This window comes from Boleophthalmus pectinirostris, unplaced genomic scaffold (assembly GCF_026225935.1).
Source record: "Boleophthalmus pectinirostris isolate CB_2022bp ecotype Guang Dong unplaced genomic scaffold, ASM2622593v1 HiC_scaffold_20, whole genome shotgun sequence".
NCBI lineage: Eukaryota > Metazoa > Chordata > Actinopteri > Gobiiformes > Gobiidae > Boleophthalmus > Boleophthalmus pectinirostris.
The window spans coordinates 31,577,780-31,592,290 of NW_026571153.1; the positions used below are offsets into that span (position 1 = coordinate 31,577,780).

The following is a 14,511-nucleotide window of genomic DNA, read 5'->3' on the forward strand; positions in this document are numbered from 1 at the left end:
ACAGGTGGTTTTATAGCTTAGAAATAGCTAGAAAAACAGACTTTCTGACTGTGACTGACCTGTAACTTGGTCTGGTTTGGTCTCCATGAAGATAGAAGGTTTAATACCGCCAGAAAAGCTACACAATGCAAGTTTAAAAAGGTGCAGCTGATGATAACATTTATGACTGTGGTGTCCAGCTCCCACTGGACACCACAGTTTTCTAACGTAGAAATCAGCGGCTTTGTTTCTTTTATGAAGTTGTTTTAGGTCAGTATCGCAATTTAAAATGCAGGCTCTATTCGCACTTACGTCACAAACCAGTAAGATGCGATTACAACTTCTCAGGCCCAGTTTTGTTCATCTAAATGTTATTGTAGTGTTCCTTTATGTTCGGCTAATCAACAATTACAACCACACCTCAGTTTTCCTCACTGACGCACAACTCCGAGTGCACTGGGTACATGCGATTAGAAGAGATGAGGCGCCAAATTCAAGATGATCCAAACAGCACATACGTATGCTGTAGGGGTGTAACCCCCAATTCACACCAAAGCGCAACAGCGCGTAAGCGCAGCAGCACAGCACATGAGCAGCAGACGCGCAGCTTTAGCTTTCCATTTTAACCGGTCTGACAATGTCACACCGGCAGTGTCATACGCGCGTCCAACGAGTGTCTGACGCTGACGCGCTGCTCGAGATAGGTTGGAGTTCTAATTTTGCAGCGTCAATGGCGCGTCTCCAAGGTTTTCAGCAGGAGAAAGACAGGAAATAAACACGCGGTGTCAAAAGAAACTTCTGATGCCCTTTCAAAATAACTTAACCAAAGTCAAGACAACGACGTAAACAACGTAAACACACTGCATCCAAGGAAAGGTTAATGATGGACGATGAAAAGTTAATATTACGTAATATAAGATGTGAGACATCAATTCAGGACGAATACAGTTACCGTATTTTCCACACTATAGGGCGCACTTAAAAGCCTTTAATTTCATCAAAAAACGACTGCACGCCTTATAATCCAGAGCATCTTATATATGAATTTATTGGGGTGTCTTAGTATGACTTTAGTAAACTACAAAGCCACACCACTTGCAGCATTACTGCTCCCGTAGTCAGGAGCATCAGGAGTAATACATACTGTGATTCTTTTTAATATCAAAATGCACCTGTCAAGAGACACACTTACAACACCAACTTTAAACTCAAGACTGTTATAAAGTGAAAGTGTGAGCTGCGTGGAAGCAGTGGATGAGAGAAGGAGAACACACATTCACCATCTGCCAATGGATCGTGGACGCCTGGACTAAGGATCAGTATCAACTGTGGTCTGAGCTTTCACCAAGAGCAGAATCATCACTGAACTGCAGGGAACAGTAACCACACTGACTCAGATAATGATGAGAGGGATGTCGGCGTGCTGGACGCCGTAATCACCCAACTGATTGAACAACTATCAATTTAGTGTCTCAGTATTTTTTTGTCCGCGTTACAATTGAACAAAGTTGAGAGTTATTGTGAATGTGTTAAATAAAGTCTGACTGACTTATCTAACTGTTGTGTTTCGTTTAATGCGCCTTATAGTCCGGTGTGGTTTATATGTGAAAAAAGTTCGACAATAGACCATTCAATGACAGTGCACCTTATAATCCAGAGCGCCTTATAGTGCAGAAAATATGGTACGATTACACCCCTACTTCATTTTACAGCTGATGACATCTACTTCAATGAGTTTAATCAGTCGGTTTTAATAGATCAAGCACAGTGTTGGTAACTAACATCTTCCAAACGTCAAGATTCTACTACAGAGCACACACAAGCTCTATAAGTCTGATTTAAAAAGGCTTTGTATCCGTATAGAACATATTTTCTGTATAGGTCTGCAGCCCCAAAATAATACAACCCCAATGACGAAGGCGGTTCCCATGGCAACTTTTGTAATAAGGTGGATAAGGTTGCGTTAAACAGAAGCAAATTGCCGCTGGGATCAGATTACAATTTAATATTTACAGTATTTTGCCTCAACGAAGACGGCGCATGAGTCCGCGTCTCCGCTCGTGTTTACACCTCCGTTTGTATCGTCGGCAAGCGGACAACGGATTATGACAGGAGCAGAGGGGCACGAGCAGACGACAGGAACGGATGACAGGAGCAGGGGGGGGGCAGGGGCAAGTGGCAGGGCAAGGGGCAGGAGCAGACGGGAAGAGGCGGGGGCAGTAGAAGAAAGAGCTCTTTACATGTGAGAGCAGCACTTTCACGTAATGTCACACATATGGACAGTATTAGCAGCTCTGTGTCGGCGGCGGGGCTAACCTGTTCACTCTTTATCACGACCGAAAAGAAATACGCTTAAAATCACTTCAAATAACTCAGATATCTGCATTACTATATTTCTATATTTTGTTATTATTTGCACATATACATTTTTATAATTATGCCTTATTTGACTTGCGATTTTTGCTGCTTATTTTGAATTTATTGTGACCATTTATATATATTTTTGCTCTTTGTTATTATAAGATATTGTGAGGTGTGATGTATGTATGTTGAGTGATTACAACACATATATTTACCAAAAAAAATATCTGCCAAAAAATGAAAATTCAACTCAAAAATCCTTAAACTACAAAAATGTAAATGAGTTCAAATGACTTAATCGGCTTAGTTACATTAAAAACTCATCATTTTGAGTTGAATGAACTTAAAATCTATCAGTTCTTTTAACATCAAATATTAAACGGACAAAAATTGACATATTATTTTCATTTTAGGGATGTATCGATCAGATATTTATACTAAAAAAATCAGCTGGATCAGATTATCGGCTTCCAAATACCAGTTCAGACGATATCCTCATTGGACATATAAAAGATGTAATAAGACTATTTAGTGGTCGCAGTCACCCAGAAAGTCACAACTTTTAGGAATGTATGAATTTTTATTGACAGAGAGTTGTTGTCTTTTGTTACTGAAGAGATAAAGAACAACTACATAAGACAGAACTGATCCAAATGTCTTATTTTAAAGGAAATCAATGCTGTTTTTAGTCTCTGCAGTTGTGTCTGTTAACACTGTTGGGCAAGTTACTTTAAAAATTGCGTTGTTTTTGACTTGTCACTGTCATTTCAAAGTAATTTGTTACATTACAATATTACTGTAAAACATGACACGACTATTGCAGCACTTTTAAGTTACTCTCATCAAAATAACTGCGAAGATGCTGAACTTTTACACCGTATATGGACTGAACCAGAACTAAACCAGAACTGACCCAGGTCTAAACCAGGACTAAACCAGGACTAAACCAGGAATAAACCAGGTCTAAACCAGGTCTAAACCAGGTAGTCCTGAGAGAACCCTGAGCCCGTGGAACAGGATGTCTGCAAAGCGTGATCGGGCGTCAGCTGCGTTTCACCCTGTGGAGCGTGGAGTTCTGCACCGGTCCTTTCGCTCGTGGTTAAAGCTTTAATTGTTCAAAAAATCTCTGCAAAATACTTTTACTCTTTACTCTTTAAGTACATTTGTAACCAGATACTTCATTAGTTTTACTAAAGTAGATTTATAGTCCTGCTGTAAACCTGGTTTAATCCAACTTAATTTAGTGTTAAACCTGGTTTAGTCCATCTTAAATCCAATGTTAGACCTAGTTTAGTCCATTTTAAGTCCTGCTTTAGACATGGTTTAGTTCAACTTTAGTCCTCCTTTAGTCCTAGTTTAGTCCAACTTAAGTCCTGCTTGAGACCTGGTTTAGTCCATTTTAAGTCCAGCTTTAGACCTTGTTTAGTTCAACTAAAGTCCAACTTTTTTAACAGATACTTCATTAGTTTTACTTCAACAGATTTTTTTATGTGATACTTTTACTTTTACTTGAGTAATCTTTTGCATTTTTAACTGTACTTTTACTCAACAAAATAGAGTACTTCATCCACCACTGCCAAAATATAACATAAAGATCCACGGGTGTAGTATGTAGTAGTAGTAGTTGTAGTATTAGTATATAGCAAACTAAAGCATAACTGGTGTTTTTAAGCATACCAGGATCTGCAGTTTTCTTATTTTCTTCTTGAGCCAAAATCATTCCTTCATCGTTTTTGTGGCGATGAGAAATCCTCAGAGTAAAAACAAACTCTCTGGTGCCTCTTAAAGTGACGTAGTGTTTGCAGAGTGAGTGTGACCTGTAGTTACCTCTGGCTCCCGATCCAGATGCAGTGTACAGTAGCGCGGGGTGAGACTCTAAACGCTCCAATTACAGCTTCAGTGACTAAATTCCCTTTAAAACAGGCACCTTTAACTCCGAGCACGTCCACCAATCATTGTCCCAGGATTTAACGGTATTTTTAGGTCATTACAGGGACTCGGGCTGGACCTGCACGGAGAAAGTGTTTGGAAATTTGAAGGCGATGGCAGTGTTTTTTGGTAATGCAGTCTGTTTTATGTCCTAGTTTCAATGAGTTGTTTTTAATCTGAGGTTTTGTTATTTGTAGTAATTTTGTCAAGTTTTATGGCGTCTTTGAGCTGGACCGCAGTTAGACCTGGTTTAGTTCATCTTAAATCCTGCTAAGACCTGGTTTAGTCCAACTTAAGTCCTTAGCGTAGTCCAACTTTAGTGTAGTCATACTTTAGACCTGGTTTAGTCTGTTTTAAGTCTTGTGTTAGACCTGGTTTAGTCCATCTTAAGTCCTACTTTAGACCTGGTTTAGTCCAACTTAAGCCCTGGTTTAGTTCAACTTAACTCCAGCTTTAGACCTTATATAGTCCAGCTTAAATCCTGTGTTAGACCGGGTTTAGATCATTTTAAGTCCTACTTTAGACCTGGTTTAGTCCAGTTTAAGTCCTGTGTTAGACCTGGTTTAGTCCATCTCAAGTCCTACTTTAGACCTGGTTTAGTACATTTTAAGTCCTGTGTTAGACCTGGTCTAGTCCATCTTAAATCCTGTTTTACACCTGGTTTAATTCAACAAAAGTCCAGCTTTAGACCTGGTTTAGTCCAACTTAATTCCTGTGTTAGACCTGGTTTAATTCAACAAAAGTCCTGCTTTAGACCTGGTTTAGTCCAATTTAAGTCCTGCTTTACACTTAGTTTAGTCCAACTTAAGTCATACTTTAGACCTTGTTTAGTCCACCTTAAGTCTTGTGTTAGACCTGGTTTAGTCCATCTTAAGTCCTACTTTAGACCTGGTTTAGTCCAACTTAAGCCCTGGTTTAGACCTGGTTTAGTTCAACATCAGTCCAGCTTTAGACCTGGTTTAGTCTGGTTTAATTCTACTTAAGTCCTGCTTTTTAGACATGGTTTTAGATCTGGTTTAGTCCATCTTAAGTCCAGCTTTAGACCTGGTTTAGTCCAACTTATGTCCTGCTTAGACCTAGTTTAGTCCATCTTAAGTCCTACTTTAGACCTGGTTTTGTTCAACTTTAGACCTGGTATAGTCCATCTTAAATCTTGTGTAAGACCTGGTTTAGTCCAACTTATGTCCTGGTTTAGTCCAGTTTAAGTCCAGCTTTAGACCTGGTTTAGTCTTGGTGATCCTTTTGCGTTGCGTCTGTCAGTATTGCACTATTTTAAAGAGATAGACGGATATTTTGGGACTTTTAGCATATCAGCTTCATCTCCAGCACAGACTGATATTTAGTTTTGGCCAAGCAGCTGCCAAGAGAAAATGTTTTATTTGAAAACACTTCAGTGCAAAGTAAAATAAAGTAAGAGTAGAGAGTTTCAGCGGTGGTCATCTGGACACTGATTTTGCGATCAAGACGTTGCGGCTCCATCCAGAAGAAATGTTCAATCTGAAGAATGCCTTTGAAACTTGAAAATGGCTTCTGGAAATATGAGTCTTAAAGGTTTGTGGTAAAAAAAAGGGGGCTGTGGGTGAGTTTGTTGTAAATTTATATCATATAATTTGACAAAAATGACCAAAATCGCTACTCTTTTACATTGTATTTGTTTTCTTTTCCCAGCAACTATACTTGATCTGATTTGTAATTTAAAGTTCATGTAATGTGAAGGACAAATCACAAAAAAAGTTACAGGTCAGATCTGTGGAGAAGCAAACCCGCTCACAGTAATAATGCATGTTTATGTGGTAATTTTGAGAAATAAAAACTGTAATTGAATAAATACAGTATAGATTTGTTTACCGTATTTGTCGGACTATAAGGTGCACTTAACATCCTTTCATTTTCTCAAAACTCGACAATGCACCTCATAAAATGTTGCGCCTTATGTATTAATTCTGGCTGTGCTTACTGACCTCGAAATGATTTTATGTGGTACAAAGCGCTCAAAAATCTGTCAAAAAATATTTTAGTACGACTTTAGTAAACTACGAAGCCGCACCCCTTGATGGATTTTTGGAGCATTAGTCTGGAGCCTCGCGGAGAAAGAAGTATAGTTCTGCGTCGACTCAACGCACACTGCCACTGTCGCCTTTTCGCTTTCATCACAGAAAAAACACCTATATTCCACTGAGTCGTGTCCTTTAGTCAGAAGCTGAACCACATCAGCGCACAATGAGTGAGCAGTTTTTTCAGCGCTTATAGTTTATGCAAATGAGCCATGTGGTTTTAAGTTTTGTTTCTGTAAAATGTTGCATTAAACACATTATTGCTCATTGTATATTTGAGTCCTCCTCGTTGGAAACAAAATAAAAAACAAACTTAGGCGACGTTTATACGATGACGTTCTGAACAGAAGACGCAAAAGTGTCGTCGAGTGTTTTCAGGAGGAAATCTGCGTGCATACGGTGATGCAAAAGTGTGTGGAATTCGATTGGGTATGCATGCCAGGTTTTTGTGTACTGTACGTATGTGACGTAAACACGTACGCGACGTGAGCAGATCTGACCAGAGTTTTGCGTCTTGGGCAGCGTAGACGGAAACGCTGCAGCGGAGACCTAGTAGTTACACCTAGTTTAGTCCATTTTAAGTCCTGCTTTAGACCTGGTTTAGTTCAACTTAAGTCCAACTTTTTTAACAGATACTTCATTTAGTTTTGTGATACTTTTACTTGAGTAATCTTTTGCACTTGTGACTGTACTTTTACTTACATTAAACACATGATTACTCAGTGTATATTTGAGTCCTCCTCGTGGGAAACAAAAAGAACAAACTTAGGCTACGTTTATTTGATGACAGTCTGAACAGAAGATGCAAAAGTGGCATCGCGTCTTCACTTTTTATTCTGCGTTTTGTGTGCATACGATGACGCAAAAGTGAGATTGACTGGGTATCCATGCCAGGTTTTTGTGTACTGTATGTATGTGACGTAAACGTGTACGTGACGTGAGCAGATCTGACCAGAGTTTTGCGTCTTGGACAGTGTAGACGGAAACGCTACGGCGGAGCGTTTTCAACTTTTCCACTCTGGAGATTGGTTTCAGATTTTTGCATTTTTAAGTCCCAAATATTCCGTAACCATCTAAATGAAAAGCACTTCTGATAAAATATTTTGTCATTTTTAGCCACAAGTGTTCTCATGCAAACAGACCCTTAAATGATCCAGCCACATTCACATTCATAATCCACATTCACCAAAACAGATTGGCAACGCCGGGCGAGTTACACCAATGGATCGTGAATGCCTGGGCTAAGTATCAGTCTCAAGTGTCGTCCGTTTGTTTCGCTTAATGTGCCTTATTGCGCCTTATGTATGAACATAGACGAGATAATTCAACATTAGTGACATTGCACCTTATATCCGGTGTGCGTTATAGTCCGAAAAATACGGTAATACCATCCTAGGCAAAACTCCAGCTGAAAAGATGTACAGTAAAGAGTAACTATTGGAAGTAACATCTGATTTATAATTTGAAGTCAATGTAATTTGAAGGGGAAACATTAAATAAGTCACAAAATCTGGTGTTTTCAACCAGTTTTTTGAATTTTTTGAAGTTTTGTTCTGTTTTCTGAAGGGGCACTGCGAGAAACATAAAACCATTTTATTTTGTCACGTAAAGCTTTTGTCACTTTAGACTCACTCACAGCGGGAAGAGGAAGCACAACTTTTACTCAAGTAAGAGTACTGATACTTCAATACAAATATTACGCAAGTAGGAGTAAAAGTATGCAGATAGAAAAGTAGAAAAGTTACTCAAACTAAATGTAAAAGAGTACTACAACCTCGGCGTGTATTTATATACTTCGTTACTTCACAGCACTGGCTTTGATAGACAATAGCATTTTCCACACGATGTTTCCTGCGCGTCGACTCCGCAGACAGCAGCGTTTGAGCTCTGAGCCCCATTGTTCATTCATTGGGTTTTAAAGTGAGGGAGGGGCGACGCCGAGGAGGAAAATGAGAGGAAAATTCGGCTCAATGACAGAACGCGCGGCGGTGAGGAGAGGGATGGTGCTGAGAGCCGAGCTAACCACAAGAAGCAGAGTTTGACTGGCAAAGGCTCCACGGAGAGCCACTGGACCCGCTGTTAAAGGAGCTGTACCTGGTTTTTAACACGAAAACAAGTTCATTTTTAAGGAGGTTACATTACGATATTTTCTGATCTACGTTCCAGTGTTGTAGCCTCGTCACAAACGTACCTGAAGTTGAGTTTTGTTTCATTCACACACGTTTAAAGGTTGTATAGAGGATTTTTTAAGGAAAGTGAAATACAGCGACAGTCCTTTTTCAAATGTTGTGCATGTGTGACACCACCTCCCTCCTCCACAGCTCCATCAGTAGAAACACCTCCTCCCTCCTCCTTACTCTAGAAATCACGTTTGTTTACAGCCAGTGTGCGTTCAGAATTACTGTTGAAGTGACCTGTCTAGAAATAATTTAGCGACCGATGCGTCAGTTTTTAGATCTTTCGTCCGCTTCAGTCGCGCCATCGCTGGAAGAAATCTCCAAGAATCACCTCAGTTTGTCTTTTGTGGCGAACTGGTCGTGGATTCTCGTCCGCCATCGCGACAAACTTTGTGCGAATTGCGAGGAAACAACAGTTTAAAAAAGCCTCTAAGAACCGCTGCATAAACCACATAATCCCAGCGCGCCGTGAGTCAGTTACACTAAAAATGTAGGAAGTTTGATTGACAACCTAACAGCCAATAGAAAATGAGGTAGCCTCGTTATCTATTGGCTGATGTTTATCTGGCCTCACTACGTTCACAGTTGATAGATTTTCATTCTTTTCTTTTTTGGTCATCAAAATGACAAGGCTGCTGCGTCTCTGTAATGGTATTTGAAAGTTTCATTGACAATTTGAAACAAAAAAAAAAAATCCTCCTACAACCTTTAATTGACACACAAACCCTGCATATTGGCTGAGTTCTTCTCTCAAAAATGAAAACGCTCTGTTCCACCTGTGATGTCATCCAACTGTGTTTTTAAACTCCACACACCTTCAACAGAATAGTTTGGATAATTTTACACCTGGAACTGACAATCTCTAATGAACTAAAGGAGCTTTTAATTTGAAAACCATCGCTTCATGACATCATAAGGTGGAACAGAGCATTTGGAGTTGTGGAAATGTAGGGTTGCACGACAAAACACAACTCCAGGTATGTTTTTGATGAGGGAACAACATTAGAAAATGGCTTAAAGCTCATGAGAGAGATTTTGTGTAATAAACGTTCTTTAAATGGTTTGCAGAGGTCCAAAGTTCTTCCTCATTTACCTTAAACATTCAGAACATCCTAATTATTCTCTGCGATGAGTTTATACGCGCTTTTCACGACTTTCAGAGACCAAAACAGTAAAGAGCATCAACTAGTATGCTAACACGCACTTCCTTCACTTTGTAATTAGGTGCATGAAGTAGACAGCGTACTCGTTTTGACCTCAAGAGCTGCTTCTACAATGTATCTGTATCTGACAAAACAAACAAAAAATCACTATGGGAGCCTTTAAAGGTGGGGTAGAGATCACTAAATGACTCAAACATGCATGGATGACATCTAAAACCTCTACAAGCATGTTTTTGATGAAGGATCAATGAAATCAATGAATGAAAAGCTGCATTAAGCCAATTTTGCATCATACTTCCTCTTAAACATAATGGTTTAGTCTTGGTTGAACCCTGAACGAGTCCAGACCTAGTTTAGTCCTTGATTAGTCCCAAATCTAGTCTTGTGTGGTCCTGTATTAGACCTGGTTTAGTCCTGGTTTAGACCTGGTTTAGTCCTGGTTTAGACTTAGTTTAGACCTGGTTTACTCCTAGTTTAGTCCTGGTTTAGACCTTGGTTTGACCTAGTTTAGATGTAGTTTAGACCTGGTTTAGTCCTGGTTTAGTCCTGGTTCAGACCTGGTTCAGACCTAGTTTAGACCTGGTTTAGACCTAGTTTAGACCTGGTTTAGATCTGGTTTAGACCTGGTTTAGACCTGGTTTAGTCCTGGTTTAGACCTTGTTTAGACCTGGTTTAGACCTTGTTTAGACCTGGTTTAGTCCTGGTTTAGACCTTGTTTAGACCATGTTTAGACCTGGTTTAGACCTGGTTTAGACCTGTTTTAGACCTGGTTTAGACCTGGTTTTAGACCTGGTTTAGACCTGGTTTAGTCCTGGTTTAGACCTTGTTTAGACCTGGTTTAGATCTGGTTTAGACCTGGTTTAGTCCTGGTTTAGTCCTGGTTTAGACCTGGTTTAGACCTGGTTTAGACCTGGTTTAGTCCTGGTTTAGACCTGGTTTAGACCTGGTTTAGATCTGGTTTAGACCTGGTTTAGTCCTGGTTTAGTCCTGGTTTAGACCTTGTTTAGACCTGGTTTAGACTTGGTTTAGTCCTAGTTTAGTCCTGGTTTAGACCTGGTTTAGACCTGGTTTAGACCTGGTTTAGATCTGGTTTAGATCTGGTTTAGACCTGGTTTAGTCCTGGTTTAGTCCTGGTTTAGTCCTGGTTTAGACCTGGTTTAGACCTGGTTTAGATCTGGTTTAGATCCTGGTTTAGACCTGGTTTAGACCTGGTTTAGTCCTGGTTTAGAGACCTGGTTTAGACCTGGTTTTAGACCTGGTTTAGACCTGGTTTAGTCCTGGTTTAGTCCTGGTTTAGACCTGGTTTAGTCCTGGTTTAGTCCTGGTTTAGACCTGGTTTAGATCCTGGTTTAGACCTGGTTTAGACCTTGGTTTAGTCCTGGTTTAGTCCCTGGTTTAGTCCTGGTTTAGTCCTGGTTTAGTCCTGGTTTAGTCCTGGTTTAGACCTGGTTTAGACCTGGTTTAGACCTGGTTTCCTGGTTTAGTCCTGGTTTAGACCTGGTTTAGACCTGGTTTAGACCTGGTTTAGACCTGGTTTAGTCCTGGTTTAGACCTGGTTTAGACCTGGTTGTCACTGCACTGACCGACCCGTATGATCCACACACACTTTATTGAAAATGACACGACTGGTACTACCGAAACTACCGAAATTTTCTCTCTGTTATTTTCACTCGGAATATTTTGTTCACGATTCTGCTGCGCTCAAACCTCCCGTCCAAAACCTAAACTCTTCGCAGACGAGAAGAGGAGGACAAAAGTGAAATCGCGCCAATCAGATGTTCCAGTCTCGATTCATTGAGCAGGAAACCAAAGCCATGTGAGGCCAACAAAACTGAAAACACGATGTGGTCTTTGCCAGTCAGGATCAGTGTCACAGAATCCACCGTATCTCACAGACGGGTTTGGGAAAGAGTTCTGCGTTTGGAAATAGCCAAGAAAGTGGAGTGTGTGCTTTGCCTGGAATGTTCCACAGTTTGGCATTAAAGAGCCCGTATTACTGTATTTTCTGATCTGTCATAATGCTGTTTTTGTTTCATTTGCACATGTTTAACACAGAAACCCTGCAAATTTAGGCTAAGTTCTTCTCTCAGACTCTGTTCCAAACACTCTGTTGCACCATGTGATGTCATGTGGGAATACAGGAAGAGCTCCACTGTGGTTTTAAACTCCCTACACCTTCACTAGGATTATTTGGATCATTTTAGACATGGAATTTCCAATCTCTACTGAACAAAAGGTAAAAGGAGCAGAGAACAAGTTGGAACAGAGCACTTTGAGCTTTGGCTTTAGTCATAGATTCAAATGCAGAACATGTTTTTGGAGTGGTCAGTAGTAGATTGGGATGTGCGACAAAATTGCGAAAAATCTTGTGCAAAATTGCCACAAGATTGCACACACAAGACAAAAATGATCTCACAAAAAAGGGTCACGTGTTGGTGAGTTACATCTCTTACAGTTCCAAAAAGCAGCACAAACAAGAATGAAAGCAAAAATATGAACTCAAATAAATCTGTGAGGCCAAAACTGGAAACTGAACTGTGAAATGATTCATTACTGTATTTTTCAGATTATCATTCACACCGGACTATAAGTTGCACTTTTTGGGGGAAATTAATTTTGTAAAATCAGAGACCAAGAACTGACATTTCATGTTGAAAGTCAAGTTCTAGTAATAACAATAGAAGAGAGAACAACAGACTGTTAATGTCACATATGAACAGTTCTTCACATAAACTATAACATAAACAACAGAACAGAACAAGTTTAACAAACTCTTCCATCTCACTCCAAATCACTAAATCCATTCAATTCTTCATCCTCGGTGTCACTTCTGAACAACTCCACGACCTTCTGTGCGACCTCCAGAGATAAACCATAGATCCATGATGTAAAATGAGCGCCCCTTCCTCTTCTGTGTCGCTGTCGTCAGACTCAGCATCAGTTCCAGTTAGAATTATTTTGGTCTTTCTGAATCTCGACAGGATGGTTTCGGTGTCACTGAAGTTCAGGCTTTGTCCATCCATCCAGTGACTTCAGGAAAGTTACATGGTGCACCCAGTTTTCATGAAGCTGTGTTCTCCATCCCCTCTTTCTGCCAGTCTCTCACAAGTCTCTCTCTCACTCTAAACTTTCTTTCTGCTGCTCGATAACTGTTTTCAGCTGCAGATTTCACAACTTGCATCTTGTAATCTGCAAAATATGACTTTCTTTTTGGGGGCATTTGTGTTCAGTTTTCTCTGTCGTTTTTATAAGTTTGTTTAAATGTGAAATTGTTCAGAGGTGCAGAAGTATTGGTGCAATCGACTGACATGATGCAGACAGAACAGAGGCTCTTTCTGCAGGAGACATGTGCAGTAGAGTGAAGTGACAGTGGTACAGGAGGAACAGAAGTAACAGATACTGATACATAAGACTCGAGCCTCTCACAGCTTCACTGTGAAAATTTTAATATATATAAGTCGCACCAGAGTATAAGTCGCAGGAAACACCCAAACCATGAAAAAAGTGCAATTTATAGTCTGAAAAATATGGTATATTAGGAATTATGTTCAAATCTCGTCTTGTTTCGTTGTCATGTCCAATCTCATATGTCCATTTGTCTTGAGAAAATGGTATCTGTACCCATCCCTATCAACTCATAAAACTAAAAATTCAAATTCAAACCAGACAATTTTGGAAAAGTAATTTATTTCCAAAATTCCCTGGGAATTGTTTGCGTGTCTCCTTGATAATTGATGAACATTCCACACATACACGTAGGACATCCCTATCGTGGCATCACCGCAAAGAATCTATCAAGATGTTTTCTCATGTGAATAAAAAGTTTCCTTTTCTCTTTGTTTTTAGGTTTTTGCCAAAGTTTTCAGTCACGAGGCGCTGGAGTCGTACTTACCCAAAATCCAGCAGGTGATCCAGGAGAGTCTGAGAGTGTGGAGCTCCAACCCAGAGCCCATCAACGTCTACAGGTAACACACAAACACGAGCAGTGTCTTCTATCAGCTGAAGATGCAGTCAGAGTATTCACCTTTTTCCAGGAGTTGCCGTCATGATTTGAGTTGTATTATTTTGTGTTGTTTTGTATCTTTACAGCAATAATAAGTTCAGTATGGACAATAAAGCTGATTTAAAGCATCCAAGAGAATCGGTGCACATGAACATTGAACATTTTACACAAATGAACCGACTTTATGTCATGTTTAGGATGCAAAATGTTTCCCAAACTCTGTTGATATCGCGGTGATTTTAGCATATTTGCATGAAGAAAAACCCACCACTTCAATCCAGGTTAAAAAAGCATTGTAACGTGCGTTACTGACATTTGTACAGAGTAAAATATGACTATTTTTTTCCCTATATAATGCCAAACATTACTGCGTTACAGCAAAAAGCAACTCATTACAGTAATTTGTTACTTTTATAACACGTTATTCCCAACAATGTTGACAGGACATTAAAATAGAAATAGAAAAGACACTGCCTTGTGAACTCCCTCTGGATCCGCTGATATAAGTATTAGGAGCATTGTCAGTTAATGTATGTGTAAAAGTGTGTATGTGTATTCTTTTGATGATTGCACGAAAAATGATAACTGTAACTGCAGAAAACCCTCAACTCCAACGAGGAAAGAATGGACACAGAGACTAAAACAAGTCTATATCATGGAACAGCTAACGGCCAAACTTCAGATGAAAATGGATTTATTCTTAGAACGATGGACTCCGGTGACTATGTACCTGAATAATAACTAGTATAATAACCCAAGGATTGTTCTAAATGTTTATTTGCACTGCTGATCTTAATAAACTAAAGTAAAACAAAAAACATATTTCATCATGTTGTCTGCGCTGA

At 39.7% G+C, this 14,511-nt stretch overlaps 1 protein-coding gene across 1 annotated transcript in view; it reads left to right on the top strand.

Moving 5' to 3' along the window:
* LOC110163435 (cytochrome P450 26B1) overlaps positions 1-14,511 on the top strand; it is an 86,608-nt gene that overhangs the window by 53,133 nt on the left and 18,964 nt on the right. Inside the window, exon 3 of the mRNA XM_020928391.2 lies at positions 13,510-13,628. Coding sequence (XP_020784050.1) covers positions 13,510-13,628 — 119 coding nt within the window. The remainder of the gene's footprint in view (positions 1-13,509; positions 13,629-14,511) is intronic.